Consider the following 18,645-nt stretch of genomic DNA (forward strand, 5'->3'; position numbering starts at 1 on the left):
CACGCTCTAGACGAATTTCAATATTAGACTTAACTCAAAGGTTAGTATATACTAATCTTATAACTAGTTAGAATCTTTTTTAGTAAATCATGAATTTGTCTCCGACTTTCTTATAATACTAGTTAGAATCTTTCCCTCAATCTATTTTTCGTTTTTGTTGTGGGACTTACTTCCTTGTTCCCTCCTCCCCTCTCTCGGTCGTATCGCTATTGGTAACATAAGTTTTGGAGTTCAGTTCTAGCTTTAGTTTTAATTCCCGTTTTTGTTCTTGTTCTAGTTCTAGTTTTCTTACTTGGGTTAAGAGGGAAGTATGTCTATTTAGTGTTTAGTAGGTTAACTAAATGATTTTTTATTCATTGGTTTAATAATTTTTGTTTTTGTATAAATATTGGTTGAATTCACTCTGCCATTGCAACCATCAAATGACTCAATAAAATCAAAGTTGCATAGTTGATCGTTGAACAACTTCTCCCTTATTGTTGTAAAATTAATCCAAATTTAACCAGCCAAGTTGAACATGTCTTCAACCATGCAATGATTAAGGGAATATACACCTCAATCAACTTCAATATGAAATCGATCTAATGGTACGGTAAACACTCATTCTCTTGTTCGAGTTTAATTGTTGGCTGACTTACCCATAAAATCTTTCTAATATAGGAAATTTGAATCAAAAGTTACCGATATGTTTCACGTGATGAATATAGTTTGCTAGAAGCAATAAGCATGCAGTCCGTATGCGTTTCTATTGCTTCTAGCCACTACAAGTTCAACAAATATTTTGAGTTATTAAATAGATATTTTATAAGGGATGTATGTTTTTTATATAATATTTATTTTAATAATTTGAACCTTTTTCTACTAAGAGGACATCTATCAAGGTTGATTTTACTTATTACATGACTGTGGTCGAGTACACACCAGAGTACCTGATTCTAAAACATTCATGAGGCGCTGATCGAGGAGAAGAATGCTATAGCTTTCTCAAGGGTACTCAACTATGGTAGTTTATATGAGGCTATGTTCTATCCTATAGTCTTTTAGTGGTTATTTTTATGTCCTAATCCTGTATTTTGAACTTTGGGTAAAATAATCGTATCCTATCTCAAACATATTATTGGACATATCTAAGTATTATCATACAATTCACATATCATAGATATCATATCATATTCATATCGATTCATAAACTATTCACACATCAATATATATGGCACGTGTAGAATCAAGGAGCACATGTCAACATCAAATATAATCATGCCGATAGTAAGACCACTTAATTAGCTTAGACTAGTGTCACCAATTTGTCTAATAAAAGTCGATTTTGTCTTTTGTATTAAAGTCAACCTATATAAACTCGTGACATCAATCTCAAGTACAATTCTCTTAATTTTACAATAGTCCATAGGTTAGGTTTCATGCTAACATTAGAAATAAAAATAATTAAATAATTATGGAAGGGAATCATATGAATAAATGAATCGTTCAAAAGCAAGAAGACAGAAGACATAGTTTTATTGTATAAAAAATATGAATCAATTGTCACCCAAATATTATTCTAATAAAAAAAAAAAAAAAAAAAAAAAAAAAAAAAAAATCCTAACCAGTGGTAAGTAATGTGTGGTGGGGTTAGATTTGAATGTGTGAGATATAATGAATCAAAACGACCTCGTCTTCTCTCCCACAAAAACTTTCAAAACACCGTCCGACCCGCCAGCCGCCAACGTACATTCATCCTCCCCCACTTGCCTCCAACACACACTACTCACCAACCCATAACCCGACCCGACCCGATCAAACTCCTCCACCCACACCGCCTCCCCCCACCTCTTATCATACACAAACACCCTCTTATCCTCCGACCCGCACCCGATTAAACCCCCATTCCTCCACACCGATAACCCGACGAAGCTCCTCCCATTCACGTGCCCCTCGTACGTGCGCACCACACGTGCACCTCCACCCCCATCTCCCCCCTCCTCCTCCGCCTTCCACATCTTCAAACTCCCATCCGTACTCGCAGACACTATGGTCCCCCCGTCCACGAACTTCACATACGTCACCGTTTTCGCGTGCCCCTCAAACACCATAACCGCCTCCGTCATTTTCCGCCGGTCGTACCCATACGCTTTCCTGTCTGCACAGCCGACTACCACCAACGCGCCGCCGTAGGGATTAAACTCCACGCAACAAACCGGACTCCGTAGCATACTCGGCTGCACCACGGCCACACAATCCACACCGTCACAGCGCGTGTCCCATACTTGCACCGTACCATCATCCGACCCCGACGCGCCCACCATTGGTTCCACCGTAGAGTAATCCAAACTCCACACGCGCCGTCCGCCGTGTTCATCCCGTTCAAAAACCGGGACTTTCTTTTCGAGATCATACTCCATGACAACCCCATCATAGTCACCGGAGGCCAAGATCCGTCCGCCGGCACCAGGCTTCCACCGGAGACTACTGAGCTTGGCCGGAGTACAGATACAAAATTCAGAAGCACGAGTATGGTCCAACATAGCAACAGTACCGTCATTGGGCAAGAGATTAGAAAGAGAGTAGCCACGGATTTTTCTAGCGATTCCGGCAGTGGCGATGAGGGAATCAGAAGGGTCGAATTCGACGACGCCGAGAGTGTCGGAAACGGGGCCAATGAGGGAGGAGGAGGAGACGACGGAGGCGAGGGAGAAGGTCCATTCGCGACGGAGCGGCGGGGATTCATTTCCCATTCATAAGGTGTGGAGAAAGGAAAAGGAAAAGGAAAAGGAAATTGGGAGGGGATTTTGGGGGTTTGGGAAGTGGAAGAAATCTACGGCCGCCATTAAACCACCTCTTTTTTTTCAATCTAATTTAATTTGAAGAATTAGTGATGTGGATAAATGGCGTCGTCATCTTTCATTTCTTTTGGCTTCAATTGCACCGCTACTTTTATTTATTCTCTACTGTCACGACTATGTTTTTAACTGTTTTTGCTCATTCAAGGAATCAAAATCTGACACATTTTCAATATCCACCATCCACCAATATCTTCTCAATTTTATATCCATTTATAAACTACAAATTTATAAATCCTCAACAATTTTTATTTAAATTTATAATTTTTTTATTATTTAATATTCACCCGTTCTTTAAAATAATTTTTACCTAATTTTTTCAAAAGTTACAAATCTTAATTAAAATTTGAGAATAAATAAATATATGGTTTCTAACCAACATTTTATTTTTATTAAAAATAAAAATTTGAGTAAATGACTTTTAACCACATAAACCAATACAATATAAAAATTTAATGGTTTGATTCTCCATTCATTATTTAATAAAGATTTTTCGGTTAATTTCTCGTTGAGTTACGTGCTTACGTAAAAACAAATAAACCTTATATTTTTTTTGTTTCTAATCCAATAATTTTTCATTTTGATGGAAACTATCAGCATTTCCATATTTATTTCTCCTCTTTCATGTCTATGGTACATATCAGTACTCCAATGCATTTCTTCCTCTGAGTCCGAATAAATATGTTTTCGAACCCTCTCTTTTAAATTAAGAGTGTATGTTTCCGCACGAATCTCAGCAATCACTTGTTCTGATTCTACATATTGATCGTTTTGAGAAATTCTTATAACAAAGGAAGATATCTATTCATTACCCCTTCTCTAAAAAAAAAAAGTGGGAGGAGTTTATGTCTCAAGAAATCACACGTAGAGATATTGATAATACACATAGAGTTAATGATATTTCGTAATTGATTGATTGAGCAGCAGTTCAAAGACCACATGAAAAGGAATATTTATGATTGGATCCATATCCAAATATAAGAAGTCGGATGGGAGCAACACTTGAAATGACAATGCATAAAAAAAAAAAAAAAATTCGAGAAATTACAGAATAGCTTACTAAAATTGATATGACTGCTATGAAACATTTTTTTTTTTTAATTGATTGGGTGATATATTTTTGGTATAATAAAAAATTGATATTATGTGATAAATGAAAAAGAAATTAATACCCTACTAGGGAAAAAAGTTAATGGGATGAAGGGGAAAAAACTTTGAATAAAGCTACTTTGGTGAAAATTTAATACAATGTACTTTAATTGAAAATATTGTTAAATTACAATTTTTATTTTTTATTTTTTAAATGTTATTTTATGTGTACAATCTTTTTTTTTTTTTTTTTTTGCTAAATAATGACGTGGAAATTGGACAATGGTACGTGGAATATGTAGGATTAAAGAAATTGAATATTGATTAAAATTAACAAGATTTATAAATAAATAAAATAAAATCAGCATTTACGGTTAAAAAATGTTAGTTGCAGACGTTACTTTTTATTAATCAAGTTGTCTAAAGTTTTATTATGTCAAATTAATAAATACTTCATATCATTATTTAGTGGAGGATAATAATGCCAATAATTCGAAAATGTGGTTGAAACTTTGCTTTAAAAAAATAATAATAATAATTTAAATTAGACATAAATTTATGATGAAAAAAATATAAAATAATACGGTCTAGTCACGTGGCCCAGCCGTATAATGCCACATTTCGTCCATTTTTTATTTTACAAAATATTTAATAATTATAAATTTAGTTTTTTTTAATATTTTTTCATTTTATTTTCTTTTATTATTTACATCAAGTTAAAAATAAAAATGTGAAAATAAAAACTTCCATAACTTAATGTTTAATCATTTGGTTCATTAACATGTATAATTAATTTGAATCAAACACTTTGTCCCACTTGACTCCTAGTGGTTAGGCTCACGTCTACCACTAGCAGATATTGTCCTCTTTAAGCTTTTCCTTAAGATTTTTAAAACGCGTCTATTCGTGTAAGGTCTCCACACCCTTATAAAGATGTTTCGTTCTCCTCCCCAACCGATGTGGGATCTTCATATTTTTAATAAGCTTAATACAATGTTCTTACACTCTCGATAATTGACCATCACCTAAGTTCAACCCTAACAAGTTTACTTTCATCGACCACGTTCAAAGCATTTGAAAAATTGAATTTAAAAGTCCAAGTCCACCACTAGCATATACTGTTCTCACTAGGTTTTTTTCTTTCAAGCTTTTTTTTAAGGTCTTTAAAACGTGTTTGCTATGAATGGTTTTCCATACTCTTATAAAATTGTTTTGTTTTTCTCTCCAACAAGAAAGTAAACTAACCTCAATAGCCGTAAAATAGGTCTTAACAACAAGTGAAAATGGAACCCACCCGTTAATATTAATTAATTAATTAATTATGATACATTTTAGTGTTATAAAAATATAAAATAATTGTAGTAACCCAACAGCTACTTCCCATCATCCAATCAGATCCACCGAATCTCTAGCTTTTCCTTGGAAAAACATCACATTTTCCAACAACGGTAGTTGATGAAGCGACACACTAAAACCAAAATCCCACATGTGACCTTATGTTTTATATATATATATATATATAAATATAAATTCACATGATTTTTCTTATCCCTTCGAATAGTATATTTAATATCCCGAGCTTTTAACCTTAATTTCTATTTGATATTTATGATCGGCTTAAACTTTGTTAGCGTCGGTATTATTATCATATTAATATTTGTTTTGTAGTAGTTTTCATTTAGATATTAGTTTGCTAAAATACCATATTTAGAAATGATAGGGGAAATTTAACTGATCGTACTAAAATTAAAGCGACACTCAAATCATATTATAAAATTAAAATGAAATAATCTCGAAGATATATATATATATATCTATATATAACAGTCACCTAAATTTTAAAAAATGAATAAAGAAAAAAAAATTGTAAATTGGGGGAGAAATGGATAAATATGGATAAATAAAAAAGTACATTCATATATATTCGTACAATAAATGTTAGTTAGGGGAAAGGCGCGTTGGTGGGTTTTGCGCCTCATTTTAATGGAAAGGGAAGAAGTGGTAGTGGGTTATTTTGGGAATTATTGATTGATTTTATATTTAAATAAATGTTGTGGCTGTTGCCAGTTGAGGCCCATGGGTTTACGTGGCTTAAACTAAGCCTCCATTTTTTTCTTCCCTTTTTCCTAGTGCCACACACCTTTAGACCTCCTTGCCTCCCACACTTCTCCGTCCAAATCGGTTCGGGAGGAGAACGAAACATTCTTTATAAGAATGTAAAAATCTCTCATGTTGAGGAAAAACTTGGAAGGAAAAGTGCAAAGAAAACAATATCTACTGGGTGTGGATTTAGGCCGTTACATATTCGATTGAATTTGGAGAAATTTTTTAAACCAATTCGAAAGTTTGAGTTAGTTGGGTTAATAACCTGAACAACCAGTTCACAACTCAATTCAATCCAACACTCTATTTTCAAGTTGGGTCGAGTTGTCTTTTTTTTTTAAGTTTGATTAAAAAAAAAAAAAAAAAAAAAATGTTAAAATCTTTTTTTAAAGGGTTTAATTAGTTATAAGCAAATGTAATTATTTTCTTAAATAATATATTTTAAAGAAAGTTTCCAAATTTGAATATATACGAAAGTCTCCCTTTCTTTCAATTGATTTGACTTTAATTTATTATTATCATTATTGAAACAATTTATTTTTAATTTCTTTTTACGAGTTTAAAAGTTTTAATTTTGTTCCTCGGGTTTGGGAAGCTTAGTTCAAGTTCCCCATTTTAATTTTTGAAAAATATAAATTTCGTTGATCTCTAAATTAGGTGTAAATTTAATTTTAATCACATCTTTTTTCTAAATTCTAATACAATTAATCATCTAACCCGGTAGACGAGTTATGGTAATTTTAGCTACTAAATAAGTCTATCTCGAGCTAAACCTAAACCTATAATTTTGACAATAATATTTGAGTTTTTTTAATAAAAAAAAATTATTTGAAGTCACCCATGTAAGCCTAACCCTATTATATTTCAATTAGAATTGGGGGAGAAAAGACCGCCCATGACCATTTAAGGGGGAAATGATGAAACCCATTTATGATGCCTCCCAAACATATTTTCCCATGCTATCATTTTAAAACCCTCAAACAAACATGGGCTTGGAAAATCCAAGCCCATGCCATCCTCATTCCCCTCCAACCAAATGGGCCATAAAGGTTCTTCATAGTAGCGACCCGATGGAAAAATGGGGTCACGGGATTTGCGATGCTTCCATCAGTCTCACATGGGTGCCTTGCCTTTATCTGAAAATGTAGTAGCACGAGACTTGAGTATTGAATACTCAATAAGCGACCTCCTATCAAGGCTATGCAGCAAACACATGCAAATGAGATGACGGGTAACTTGCACACAGCCCATACGTGCGAGTATGAACTCACCAGTCAGTTTGCACACTGCTAGGCCACTTTCCTTGTCGGGCGAGCATACTCTAGGAGCTCCTTAGGCTGGACACCTGTTAGAACTAGTAACTGTCACGACAACGTTATGTAAAATATAACGATCGTTCTCCTGCCCTTGAGTATACGCATCCGTACCCTCGTGATGGAATAGGGGTATCCTCCGAATGCATGATATATCCAATATTTCTATTTTTAACATTATTAAATATAACCCTGCCATCATTTTCATTCGTATCATAATACTTCTCATTATTCAATCCTCCTATCATGCATAATCCTAACGGGATTATGTTTCATGCTATTCATTGTGATTTCATGTCATACATATCATGTGGTATACATACAATTTCATGCTTTCATCATACCATACCATGACGTGCGATTCATACAGAAACTATCTCAGCATTCACATAAACATTCTAAGTATAACACATTATGTCACATTATATCATACATCGAGTCGTTACTAAACAACATATGTTCACATTACATATGTTTACGTATTAAATCGTACAGTCTAAACACACATTTATGACACGTGCGAAACCACGGGCACGTGCCAACATACAACACACAATTTTGCATAACCTACGACGGTAGAGCCACTTACTTGGTAGGCCTTAGCTGACGTTCTCCCTAATAATTTTACGTAAGCTCCTAGCTACTTGTATTCGAGTAAAAAAAAAGGTTTACGGTTCGTGGTGATGGCATGCAAGAAGAATTGTAAAAGTGGAAATGGGATTGGAATTTGGGCCGTAGATTTTAGAGTGGAAGGGGTTTTGAGGGTAGGAGTGAAGTATTAAAGGATAAAGATCACTCTTTATATAGCCCGACTCCAGCTGAGGAAGGCCGGCACGACGACGACAGTCGACTCCACCAATTATCACAGCATTGTCGGGAGAATGCGCTATCTGGTAAACACTCGCCCTGATCTTGCTTATTTCGTTGGATACGTGAGTAGGTTTATGGAAGCACCTAGGGAGGAGCATCTAGTAGCTGTCAAGTGCATCCTGTGCTATGTAGCCGGAACCAGAGGCTGAAGTGTAAGATACTACGCAGGGAGAGGAAAGGAGAAGCTTGAGTTGGTCGGCTACAGTGATAGTGACATGGCCGGTGACGCTGATGATCGTAAGAGCACCAGTGGGATGATTTACTTCCTCTCAGGCGGCGCGATCTGCTGGCAATCAACTAAGCAAAAGGTAGTTGCTTTATCTTCTTGCGAAGCAAAGTACATTGCCACTTCGACGGCAGCAACACAGGGGGTCTGGCTTGGGCGATTGATGGAGGAATAAATCGAAAAAGAAGGCGATCCACCAATGCTTTATATGGACAACAAAGCTACGATCTCCCTGATCAAAAATTCGATTTTGCACGACCGAAGCAAGCACATAGAGATCAGATTCCATTACATTCGGGAGTGTGCAGATCGGGGAATTATCAAGATTGACTTCATCCGAACAGAGGAACAGCTTGGAGACATCTTCACCAAGTCTCTGGCACGGGTAAAATTTCAGGAACTTGATTCAAAGATCGGAGTTCAAAATAATAAGGTAGATATACCACAGGTTTTAGGAGGAGATTGTTATATAAAAGCCTGAGGTTTTCTTATTTAGCTTTACACGTTTTAATTAGTTGATTGAATATCTTCCTTTGACCATTTGACAAACACTTCGAATGGATTACCAACTTTTTAGGTGGCCATTTTGAAGGAAGTGGCACAGATTTAGTTGGCCACTCTCGGGCCATTTTTAGGATAAGTTAATTATTTAAATAGATGAATCTGTTGAGAAAGAAAACATCACCTCTTTTTAAGCAAAGTCAAATTGCAATTCTCTCTCTCTCTCTCTATTAAGCGGTTTTATTTTCTTCCAACAACTTTCTTCTCTGTTCCAGTCAAACGATTTCCACTCACACCAATTGTGAAAAGGGATTTCCCTTGCCAATTGTCAAAAAACGACAGAGGATCATACAGAGGCCGAGACAGGGGCAGAGGACGCTCATTCAACAAAGCAACAATCGAGTGTTACAACTGCCACCAACTTGGACATTTCTAATATGAATGTCCAATTAGGTACAATGGAGAACATTTTGCAGAGATCGAAGAAAAGGATGAAGTTATTCTCATGACATATGTGGAGCTTCAAGGCACTAAAAGAGGAGATGTGTGGTTCGTTGATTCTGGGTGTTCAAACCATATGTGTGGAAAAAGAAGTATGTTCTCAAGCTTGGACACTAGCTTCACACATAATGTCAAGCTTGGGAACAATCACAAACTGATGGTTGGTGGGAAAGGAGCAGTGAAAATAATACTTAAGGGAATAAGCTATGTGAGCAACGATGTGTATTATATTCCGGAACTAAAGAACAACCTGCTTAGTGTTGGACAACTTCAAGAGAGGGGTTTAGACGTGCTATTCAAAGGAGGAGATCGAAACACATGCAACATTTTTCATCCCTCAAGAGGAAAAATAGCAGAATCTGTTATGAGTGCTAATAGGATGTTTATCATGCTGGGTGAATCAAATAACAAAACAAAGGAGGAGAGATGTGTACAGGTTGATATCTCAGACAAGGCAAAGCTGTGGCACCATTGATATGGGCATCTCAGCTACAAGGGACTTCACACATTATGCAGTAAAGAGATGGTTGTGGGTTTACCTGAAATTGGAGATGTGAAAACTATCTGTGAGGTGTGTGTCAAAGGGAAACACCACCGTGTTCCATGTTCGAAGCGGAGCAAGTGGAGAGCCATTGAAAGATTACAGCTTATCCACTCTAATCTTTGTGGTCCGATCAACCCACCATCAAACAGTCAAATAAAGTACTTTATAAGCTTTATTGATGATTTTTTGAGAAAAAATCGATATATTTTGTGCTAGAAAAATCAGAAGTATTTCATCAGTTCAAGACATTCAAAGTGTTTGTAGAAAAGCAAACTGGATTATTCATCAAATGTCTAAGAACATATAGAGGAGGAGAATACAATTCAATTGCATTCAAAGAATTCTGTAAAGCGCATGGAATCAAAAGACAGCTGACCACCGCCTTCACGCCTCAGCAAAATGGCGTTTCTGAACGTAAAACTGTATAATCATGAACATGGTGAGAGCAGCGTTATTAGAGAAGGAGGTACCAAAAGTTTTTTGGTCAGATGTTGTGCAATGGGTGAATCACATTCTTAACAGATCTCCTACACTCATTGTAAAATATGTGACTCCGGAAGAGGCATGGAGTGAAAGAAAGCCATCAGTCGAACACTTTAGGATTTTTGGATGTATCGAATATGTTCATATCCCTGATGTTAAAAGAAGCAAGCTCGATGACAAAAGCGTGAAGTGTGTTCTGTTAGGTTTCAGTAGTGAATCCAAGGCCTTTAAGGTGTTCGATCAGTGGAGAAAAAGGTTCACATTAGTCGAGATGTGATATTTGAGGAAGATAAGAAGTGGAATTGGGAAGATGTTGGTTATTCTGGTGAAGAAAGCATTGAACTTGAGTGGGAAAATGATTATGAAAATGTTGAGAATGCAGAGGAAGCGGAAGAAGCAGAAGAATACACTGATGACGTACCTTCACCAAATGATCCACCAACTGGAGAAACAACAGCAATAACGGGCAGGGTGAGAAAAGCACCAATTTGGTCTGCAGATTAAATCACAGGAGAAGGGCTATCAGATACAGAGGAAGAAGCAAACATGGCTAGAGTCGAGATTGAAACTCTAGCTTTCATGGCCATATCAGATCCGACCAGTTTTCAAGAAGCCGTAGGACATCAGAAATGGAAACAAGCGATGGATGCTGAGATACAGTCCATCGAACGGAACCACACGTGGTCGCTGACTGCACTTCCTGTTGGAGCCAAGGCTATTGGGGTTAAGTGGATCTACAAGACCAAATTAAATGAACTTGGAGAGGTAGACAAGTACAAAGCTCGGCTGATTGTAAAAGGGTATGCTAAAGAGTACGGAGTAGATTTCGCACCAGTGGCTTGGATGGATACAGTGAGGATGATCATTGCTGTAGCAGCAATAAAAGGATGGGGAATCTATCAGCTCGATGTCAAATCTGCTTTTCTACACGGTGAGCTAAAGGAAGATGTATTTGTTGAACAACCACAAGGTTATGAAGTAGCAGGGAAGAAGGACATGGTTTATAAGCTGCAAAAGGCTCTCCATGGACTAAAACAAGCGCCTAGAGCTTGGTTCAGTCGCATTGAGGCTTTTATCGTCAAGGAAGGTTTTGTAAGCAGCTCTAGTGAACAAACATTATTCATCAAACAAAAGGGAGGTAAAATTCTAATTGTGAGCATTTATGTTGATGATCTATTGTTCACTAGTAATGATGAGGAGTTGTTGAATGAGTTTAAGCGCTCCATGATAGATGAATTCGACATGACTAATTTAGGGAAGATGAGATATTTTCTTGGCATTGAAGTGATGCAGAAGGCTGATGGCATCTTTATATGTCAAAGAAAATATGTTGCTGAGTTGATCGAGAGGTTTGAGATGCAAAATTACAACTCTGTTTGCAATCCGATAGTCCATAGACAGCAGATTGGCCAAGATGAAACTGGTGTGAAGGTCATGTTAGGATCGCACTACAACGCACACGCTCGATCTAGATGAACACAAAGAACAGGATAGAGAAAAGTGCAAGGAGAACTCTGGCTAAAAGAATTTTTCTTTATTGATGACTTCACGTATGTACAGTAAGAGAGAATTACAGAGAATAGAAAATACATATTCAAAGCTCTACCGGACCGGATATATATATATGGTTCAGTTTACTATATATAGTTTTACCAGATTTAACCATCTACTATATATAACTATTTATCATATATAGCTTTACCGGATATAGCTTTACCATATATAGCTTTACCAAATATAGCTTTACCGGATATAGCCGTTGACTAAGCTATAAATACAGAGAGCAGACTCCATAACCTAACAATTCTCCCACTTGGAGACTGATCCTACACCATACCAATTAAAGCTTTGCATAACCTTAATTTTCCAACATCAACACATTTTGTCAACATCTCTACTGATCTTTGCACCCTCTATCTTCTCCAAACACATATCGCCTTCTTTCATTAACCTGCGAGTGAAATGGTATCGTCTTCTAATGTGTTTTGTCCTTGAATGATAGACTGGATTTTTCACCAACTGTATGGCACTCTGACTATCTGTATAAAGGATCTTCTTGCACTGCTTCCTGCCTAATTCTTCTAGATAGTCTGTCATCCATATCATCTCCTTTCCGGCTTCAACTATGGCCACGTACTCAGCTTCAGTAGATGAAAGAGCAACGCATTTCTGAAGCTTGGACATCCAACTCACTGCTGTACCATCTATAGTGTAGATATATCCAGATGTGCTCTTGCTGGAGTCTACATCTCCACTCAGATCAGTATCCACAAAACCTTGCAGAACTACTTTGTCATTGTCATAACAAAGTGAAGTATTAGATGTACCTCTCAGATATCTCAGAAGCCACTTCACAGCTTCCCAATGTTCTTTCTTTGGATTTGCCATGTACTTGCTAACAACTCCCACTGCATGTGTTATGTCAGGTCTAGTGCAGACCATAGCATACATCAAATTCCCAACTGCAGAAGCATACGGAACTGATGTCATGTGCTCACGTTCCTCAACGGTCTTGGGAGATTGCCCCTTTGACAATTTAATATGATTTGCCAAGGGAGTAGTCTTGGGTTTAGCGTTATTCATCTTGAATTTGGAGAACACCTTCTCAATGTACTGCTCTTGGGATAGATTTAATGTGCCAGCAGATCTATCTCGAGAATCCTCATCCCAAGAATCTACTTCGCTGCACCTAAATCTTTCATCTCAAATACTGAAGACAAGCTTGCCTTTAGGTGGTTTATCTCCCTCATACTTGATCCAACAATTAGTATATCATCCACATACAGGAGTAGAAACACATAAGAATCAGTGTATTTCTTGAGGTAGCAACACTGATCCTTTTCACTCCTGTGGAAACCACTCTTGCACATGAAGGAGTCAAACTTCTTGTACCATTGTCTCGGTGCTTGTTTCAGTCCATACAAGCTCTTATTGAGCTTACACACCATGTGCTCCTTGCTTGGAGCTTCAAACCCTTCTGGTTGTTGCATATAGATCTCCTCATCTAGATCTCCATGTAAAAACACTGTTTTTACATCCATTTGCTCAAGGTGAAAATTCTCCGATGCAACAATACTCAGCAGAATTCGGATAGTAGTTAATTTCACCAATGGAGAAAAGATCTCAGCATAATCAATGTCTTTTCTTTGTGAATATCCTTTAACTACTAACCGAGCCTTAAACCTCCCTCTGCAATCTGGTTCAACTTTGATTCTGAACACCCATTTGTTCAACAGAGCTCTCTTTCCTGTAGGCAACTCAGTCAGCACCCACGTATTATTCTTTTCAAGTGAGCTCATCTCATCATCCATGGCTTGCTCCCACTTGGTTGAATCTTCCACTTGTAGGGCCTCATCAAAGAACTCTGATTCTCCTTCGTCAGTCAGCAACAGATAATGTAATGAGACTAAATATATATCTGGTGCTCTGATAGTTCTGGATGATCTTCTCAACACCTGCTCAGGTGCAACTTGCTCCACGTCTGGTTCTTCAGCAATAGAATCAGGAGTTTCTTAATCTTCTGTTGTAACATCACTGCGTGAATTTTCCTGCTACTCAAGTTCAACTCCCACTTGCTTTTTAGTCTTAGAGTTTATCTTCTCTCTGTCCTTGTACATGACATTTTCATCAAAGGTCACATCGCAGTGTCTTAGAATTTTCATATTTTTCTCATCCCTAAACCTGTACCCGAACATGTCAGAGCCATAGCCTATGAAGTAGCATTTCACAGCCTTACCATCAAGCTTATCTCTCTTCTCTGGATCAACATGAACATACACAGTACAACCAAAAGTTCTCAAGTGAGAGTACTTGAGTTCTTTTCCTGTCCATACTTCTTCGGGCAATTTGAACTTCAAGGATACTGACGGCCCTCTATTAATCAAATATGCTGTTGTTCTCACAGCATCAGCCCAGAATGTCTTTGGTAGTCCAGAATGAATCCTCATGCTTCTTGCTCACTCATTCAATGTTCTGTTCATTCTTTCTGCAATACCATTTTGTCTTGCCTTACCTGGATTTGTTCTTATTAATCTAATTCCCTCAGCTGCACAAAATATTATAAACTCTGATTTGTTGTACTCTCCTCCATTGTCAGACCTCAGACATTTAATCTTCAAGCCGGTCTGATTTTCAACTTCAGCTTTCCACTTCTTGAAGGTGGTAAACACATTTGACTTGTGTTTCAGAAAGTAAACCCATACCTTCCTGCTGAAGTCATTGATGAAGGTGACGTAGTACCTTGATCAACCAAGTGATGAAACTGGAGATGGTCCCCAGACGTCTGTATGGACCATTTCCAACCGCACTTTCTTTGGTTCTCTGGCAGCCTTTGTGAAACTAACTCATTTCTGTTTGCCCATAACACAGCTCTCACAAAGAGCCATATCAACAGATTTTAAGTCTTCTAAAGCTCCTTTCGCAGTCAGCATCTTCATTCATTTGACGCTCATATGTCCAAGTCTATTGTGCCATAAACTTGAATTGGAAGCACTCTCAGCAGCAGCAGTCATGTTTATACACTCTACAGTAGTGTATAAGGCTCCAGATTTTGTGCCACGTGCAACAACCATGGCGCCCTTCACAATCTTCCATGAACTCTTTCCAAACTCTGTTGTATAGCCTGTGCTATCCAACTGACCAATAGAGATCACGTTCTTCTTGAGACCAAGAATGTATCTGACATCTTGTAATGTCCACTGATTTCCTGCTCGAGTTTGTATGGAGACATCTCCCTTCCCTTCAATCTCCAGAGTTTTGTTGTCGGCAAGATACACCTTCCCAAACTTTCCTGATTTGAAATTTCGAAACAATTCCTTACTTGGAGACGAATGAAACGATGCACCTGAATCCAAAATCCAGAAATCAGCTGGGTTGTCCACACTAATGATTAAAACATCCTTAGTATCTTCTGTTGTATATATAGAATCATCATCATCTTCAGATTTATGATTCTGCTTCTTCAGTTTTGTACAATCTGTTCGAAAATGTCCTTTTCTCCCGCAGCTCTAACACGTTACGTTGGGTTTGTTTAGAGATTTTCCTCGGTTCTTTGATTTTGATCGCCCATGTTTGTTTGAGCTTTTTTATTTACTTCTTCCCCTTCGATCAACACTGAGAGCATTGCCTGATGAATCTCCAGTTTCTCGTTTGCGAATACTTTCGCTGAGAACTACATCTTGAATTACACCAAACTTTAGTTTATCAGATCCTTGGGAACTGTTGTTGGAACTGCTGATTGCGGCAACAACAGTATCCTATGACTCGGATAAGGATGACATCAAAATCAACGCTTTAATTTCATCTTCAAAATTAATTTCCACCGAACTCAGTTGACTTATGATCATATTGAATTCATTTATATGATCAGCAATAGGTCCACCTTCAGACATATGTAGATTGAACAATCTCCGCATCAAATACACCTTGTTCATAGCCGGTGGTTTTTCATACATATTTGACAACGCCTTCAATAGCTCTGACGTTGTCTTCTCCTTGATAATGTTGAACGCCACGTTTCTGGATAGCATCAACCGGATCAGCCCCAAGGCTTGTCGATCCTTGAGCTTCCACTGTTCCGTGGTCATGGTATCCGGCTTCACCGCCAACACAGGTTCGTGAAGATCTTTCTGGTACAGATAATCTTCAATCTGCATCTTCCAGAAACCGAAATCAGATCCATCGAACTTCTCAATTCCAATCTTTGAACTTTCCATCTTCACAGATCGTGGTGAATTTTGCCTAGCTCTGATACCAGTTGTTAGGATCGCACTACAATGCACACGCTTGATCTAGATGAACACAAAGAACAGGATAGAGAAAAGTGCAAGGAGAACTCTGGCTAAAAGAATTTTTCTTTATTGATGACTTCACGTATGTACAGTAAGAGAGAATTACAGAGAATAGAAAGTACATATTCAAAGCTCTACCGGACGGGATATATATATATATATATATGATTCAGTTTACTATATATAGTTTTACCAAATGTAACCATCTACTATATATAGCTATTTACCATATATAATTTTACCGGATATAGCTTTACCATATATAGCTTTACCAAATATAGCTTTACTGGATATAGTCGTTGACCAAGCTATAAATACAGGGAGCAGACTCCATAACCTAACAGGTCAATTCAACACTATATAAGCAAATGGTGGGCAGCTTAATGTATCTCACCGCCACTCGACCTAACTTGATGTTTGTGGTAAGTCTTATTAGTCGTTTTATGGCAAATCCTACTGAGTTGCACTTTGCTACTGCAAAAAGAATCATGAGGTACTTGAAGGGAACTCTGGAATTTGGGATATGGTATCAACGTGAAGGGAAGAGTGAACTCTTAGGCTATACTGACAGTAACTATGCAGGAGATGTTGATGACAATAGGAGCACTTCAGGCTATGTTTTCTTAATGAGTGGAGGAGCTGTGGCATGGTCCTCAAGGAAGCAACCAATCGTCACATTGTCAACAATTGAAGCAGAGTATGTAGCAGCAGCTACATGTGCCTGTCAAGCCATTTGGATGAAAAGAATATTGAAAGAAATCGGGCATGAACAAGATGAAGAGATGATTCTGTTTTGTGACAACACGTCCACTATCAAGTTATCAAAAAATACAGTCATGCACAGAAAGTCAAAGCACATAAGGGTTCGATATCATTTTCTCAGAGAATTGAAAAGGAAGGTGTAATTAAATTGGTCTATTGTAGCACTAAGGAGCAGCTGGCCGACATAATGACAAAGCCTTTGAAGATGGCATCATTTCAAAGGATCAGAGAAGCGTTTGGGATGAGTGCTGTGAACTAAACTTTTGATCGAGTTCAGTTCAAGGGAGGAAGTGTTGAGGTAGCAAATTTATGTTAATTAGTTAGTGTTGAGGTAGCAAATTTCTGTTAGTTAGTTTTCCCGTTATTAGTTGAGTTTGTCAGTTAGTTTTCTTGTTATTAGTTTTCATGTATTTTTTTCTATAAAAGGAATTGGACCCATGAATAAGAGATGATCATTTTTGGTACATTTGTAAGTCTCTGAAATTTACAGCTAATAGATATTTTGGAGAAATCCTGGATAAACCTTTTGTAGTATGCAGCTAGCCCCAGAAAACTCCGCACTTCAGTTACTATGTTCGGCCTTAGCCACCTCATCACTACTTCTATCTACCTGGGTCCACTGTGATCCCTTTACTTGACACCACATGACCTAGAAATGCTACTTTAGATAGCCAAAACTTGCACTTGGAAAACTTGGCGTACAACTATTGGGCTCTCAACACTGTCAGGAATTTCCTCAGGTGTTCCTCATGCTCTATCTCTAACTTAAAGTATATGAGAATATCATCAATAACAATATAACAAAAGTGTCTAAGAATTCCTTAAACACCCTGTTCATTAGTTCCATGAAGACTACTGGTGCATTCGTAAGGTCGTTGCTCATAATGTCCATATCTACTTCTGAAGGCCGTCTTGGTACATCCTCTTCTTTGATTCTCAGCTAATGATACCCTGACCTCAAGTCAATTTTGGAAAAGACCGTTGCTCCCTATAGTTGATCGAACAAGTGGTCAATTCTCGGGAGGGGATACTTATTATTTATGGTGACCTTGTTCAGCTCTCTGTAATCAATAGATAGACATAAAGACCAGTCCTTCTTTTTTACAAACAAAACAGGGGCTCCCTAGGGTGATACACTAGGTCGAATGAAACCTTTGTCCAAAAGCTCCTAAAACTGTTCTTTCAATTCCCTTAGTTCTGCAGGTGCCATCCTATAGGGTGTCTTGGAGATCGACACGATTCCTGGTTCTAGATCGATCTCGAAACCCACTTCCCTAACTCGGGGCAAACCTGAAAAATTCTCTGGGAAAAAATCTACAAACTCCCTAACGATGTGTACTGATGAGACTGTCTGCTCGTTACTGTTGTCTAAGGTCACGCTGGCTTAAAATGCATTTGCACTACTACAAATCATCTTCCAGGCCTTCATTTTTGTAATGATGCTTGGGGTTCTCTTGGAAGTGGCTCCCTTGAATGTAAAGTTATCCCCTGACGGAAGTCTGAGAGTCACTACTCGAGTCTCACAATCTATCAGAGCGTGATTCTCGCCTAGCCAATCCATACCCAAAATAACATCGAAGTCTTACATGCTTAACACAATCAGTGCAACTTCTTTAACACGTCCCGA

At 37.7% G+C, this 18,645-nt stretch overlaps 1 protein-coding gene and 1 pseudogene across 1 annotated transcript; one reads left to right on the forward strand and one right to left on the reverse strand.

Moving 5' to 3' along the window:
- Positions 1–1,568: 1,568 nt before the first annotated feature.
- LOC111811521 (WD repeat-containing protein RUP2) lies at positions 1,569–2,957 on the reverse strand. The gene has a single exon (XM_023698412.2). The coding sequence runs from the start codon at positions 2,730–2,732 to the stop codon at positions 1,659–1,661; it is 1,074 nt and encodes a 357-aa protein (XP_023554180.2). The 5' UTR covers positions 2,733–2,957; the 3' UTR covers positions 1,569–1,658.
- A 13,742-nt stretch (positions 2,958–16,699) lies between these two features.
- On the forward strand, positions 16,700–17,277 carry LOC147789247 (secreted RxLR effector protein 161 pseudogene; annotated as a pseudogene).
- The last annotated feature ends 1,368 nt before the right edge of the window (positions 17,278–18,645 follow it).

The sequence above is a fragment of the Cucurbita pepo genome, chromosome 15, assembly GCF_057944985.1.
Source record: "Cucurbita pepo subsp. pepo isolate OVF chromosome 15, ASM5794498v1, whole genome shotgun sequence".
NCBI lineage: Eukaryota > Viridiplantae > Streptophyta > Magnoliopsida > Cucurbitales > Cucurbitaceae > Cucurbita > Cucurbita pepo.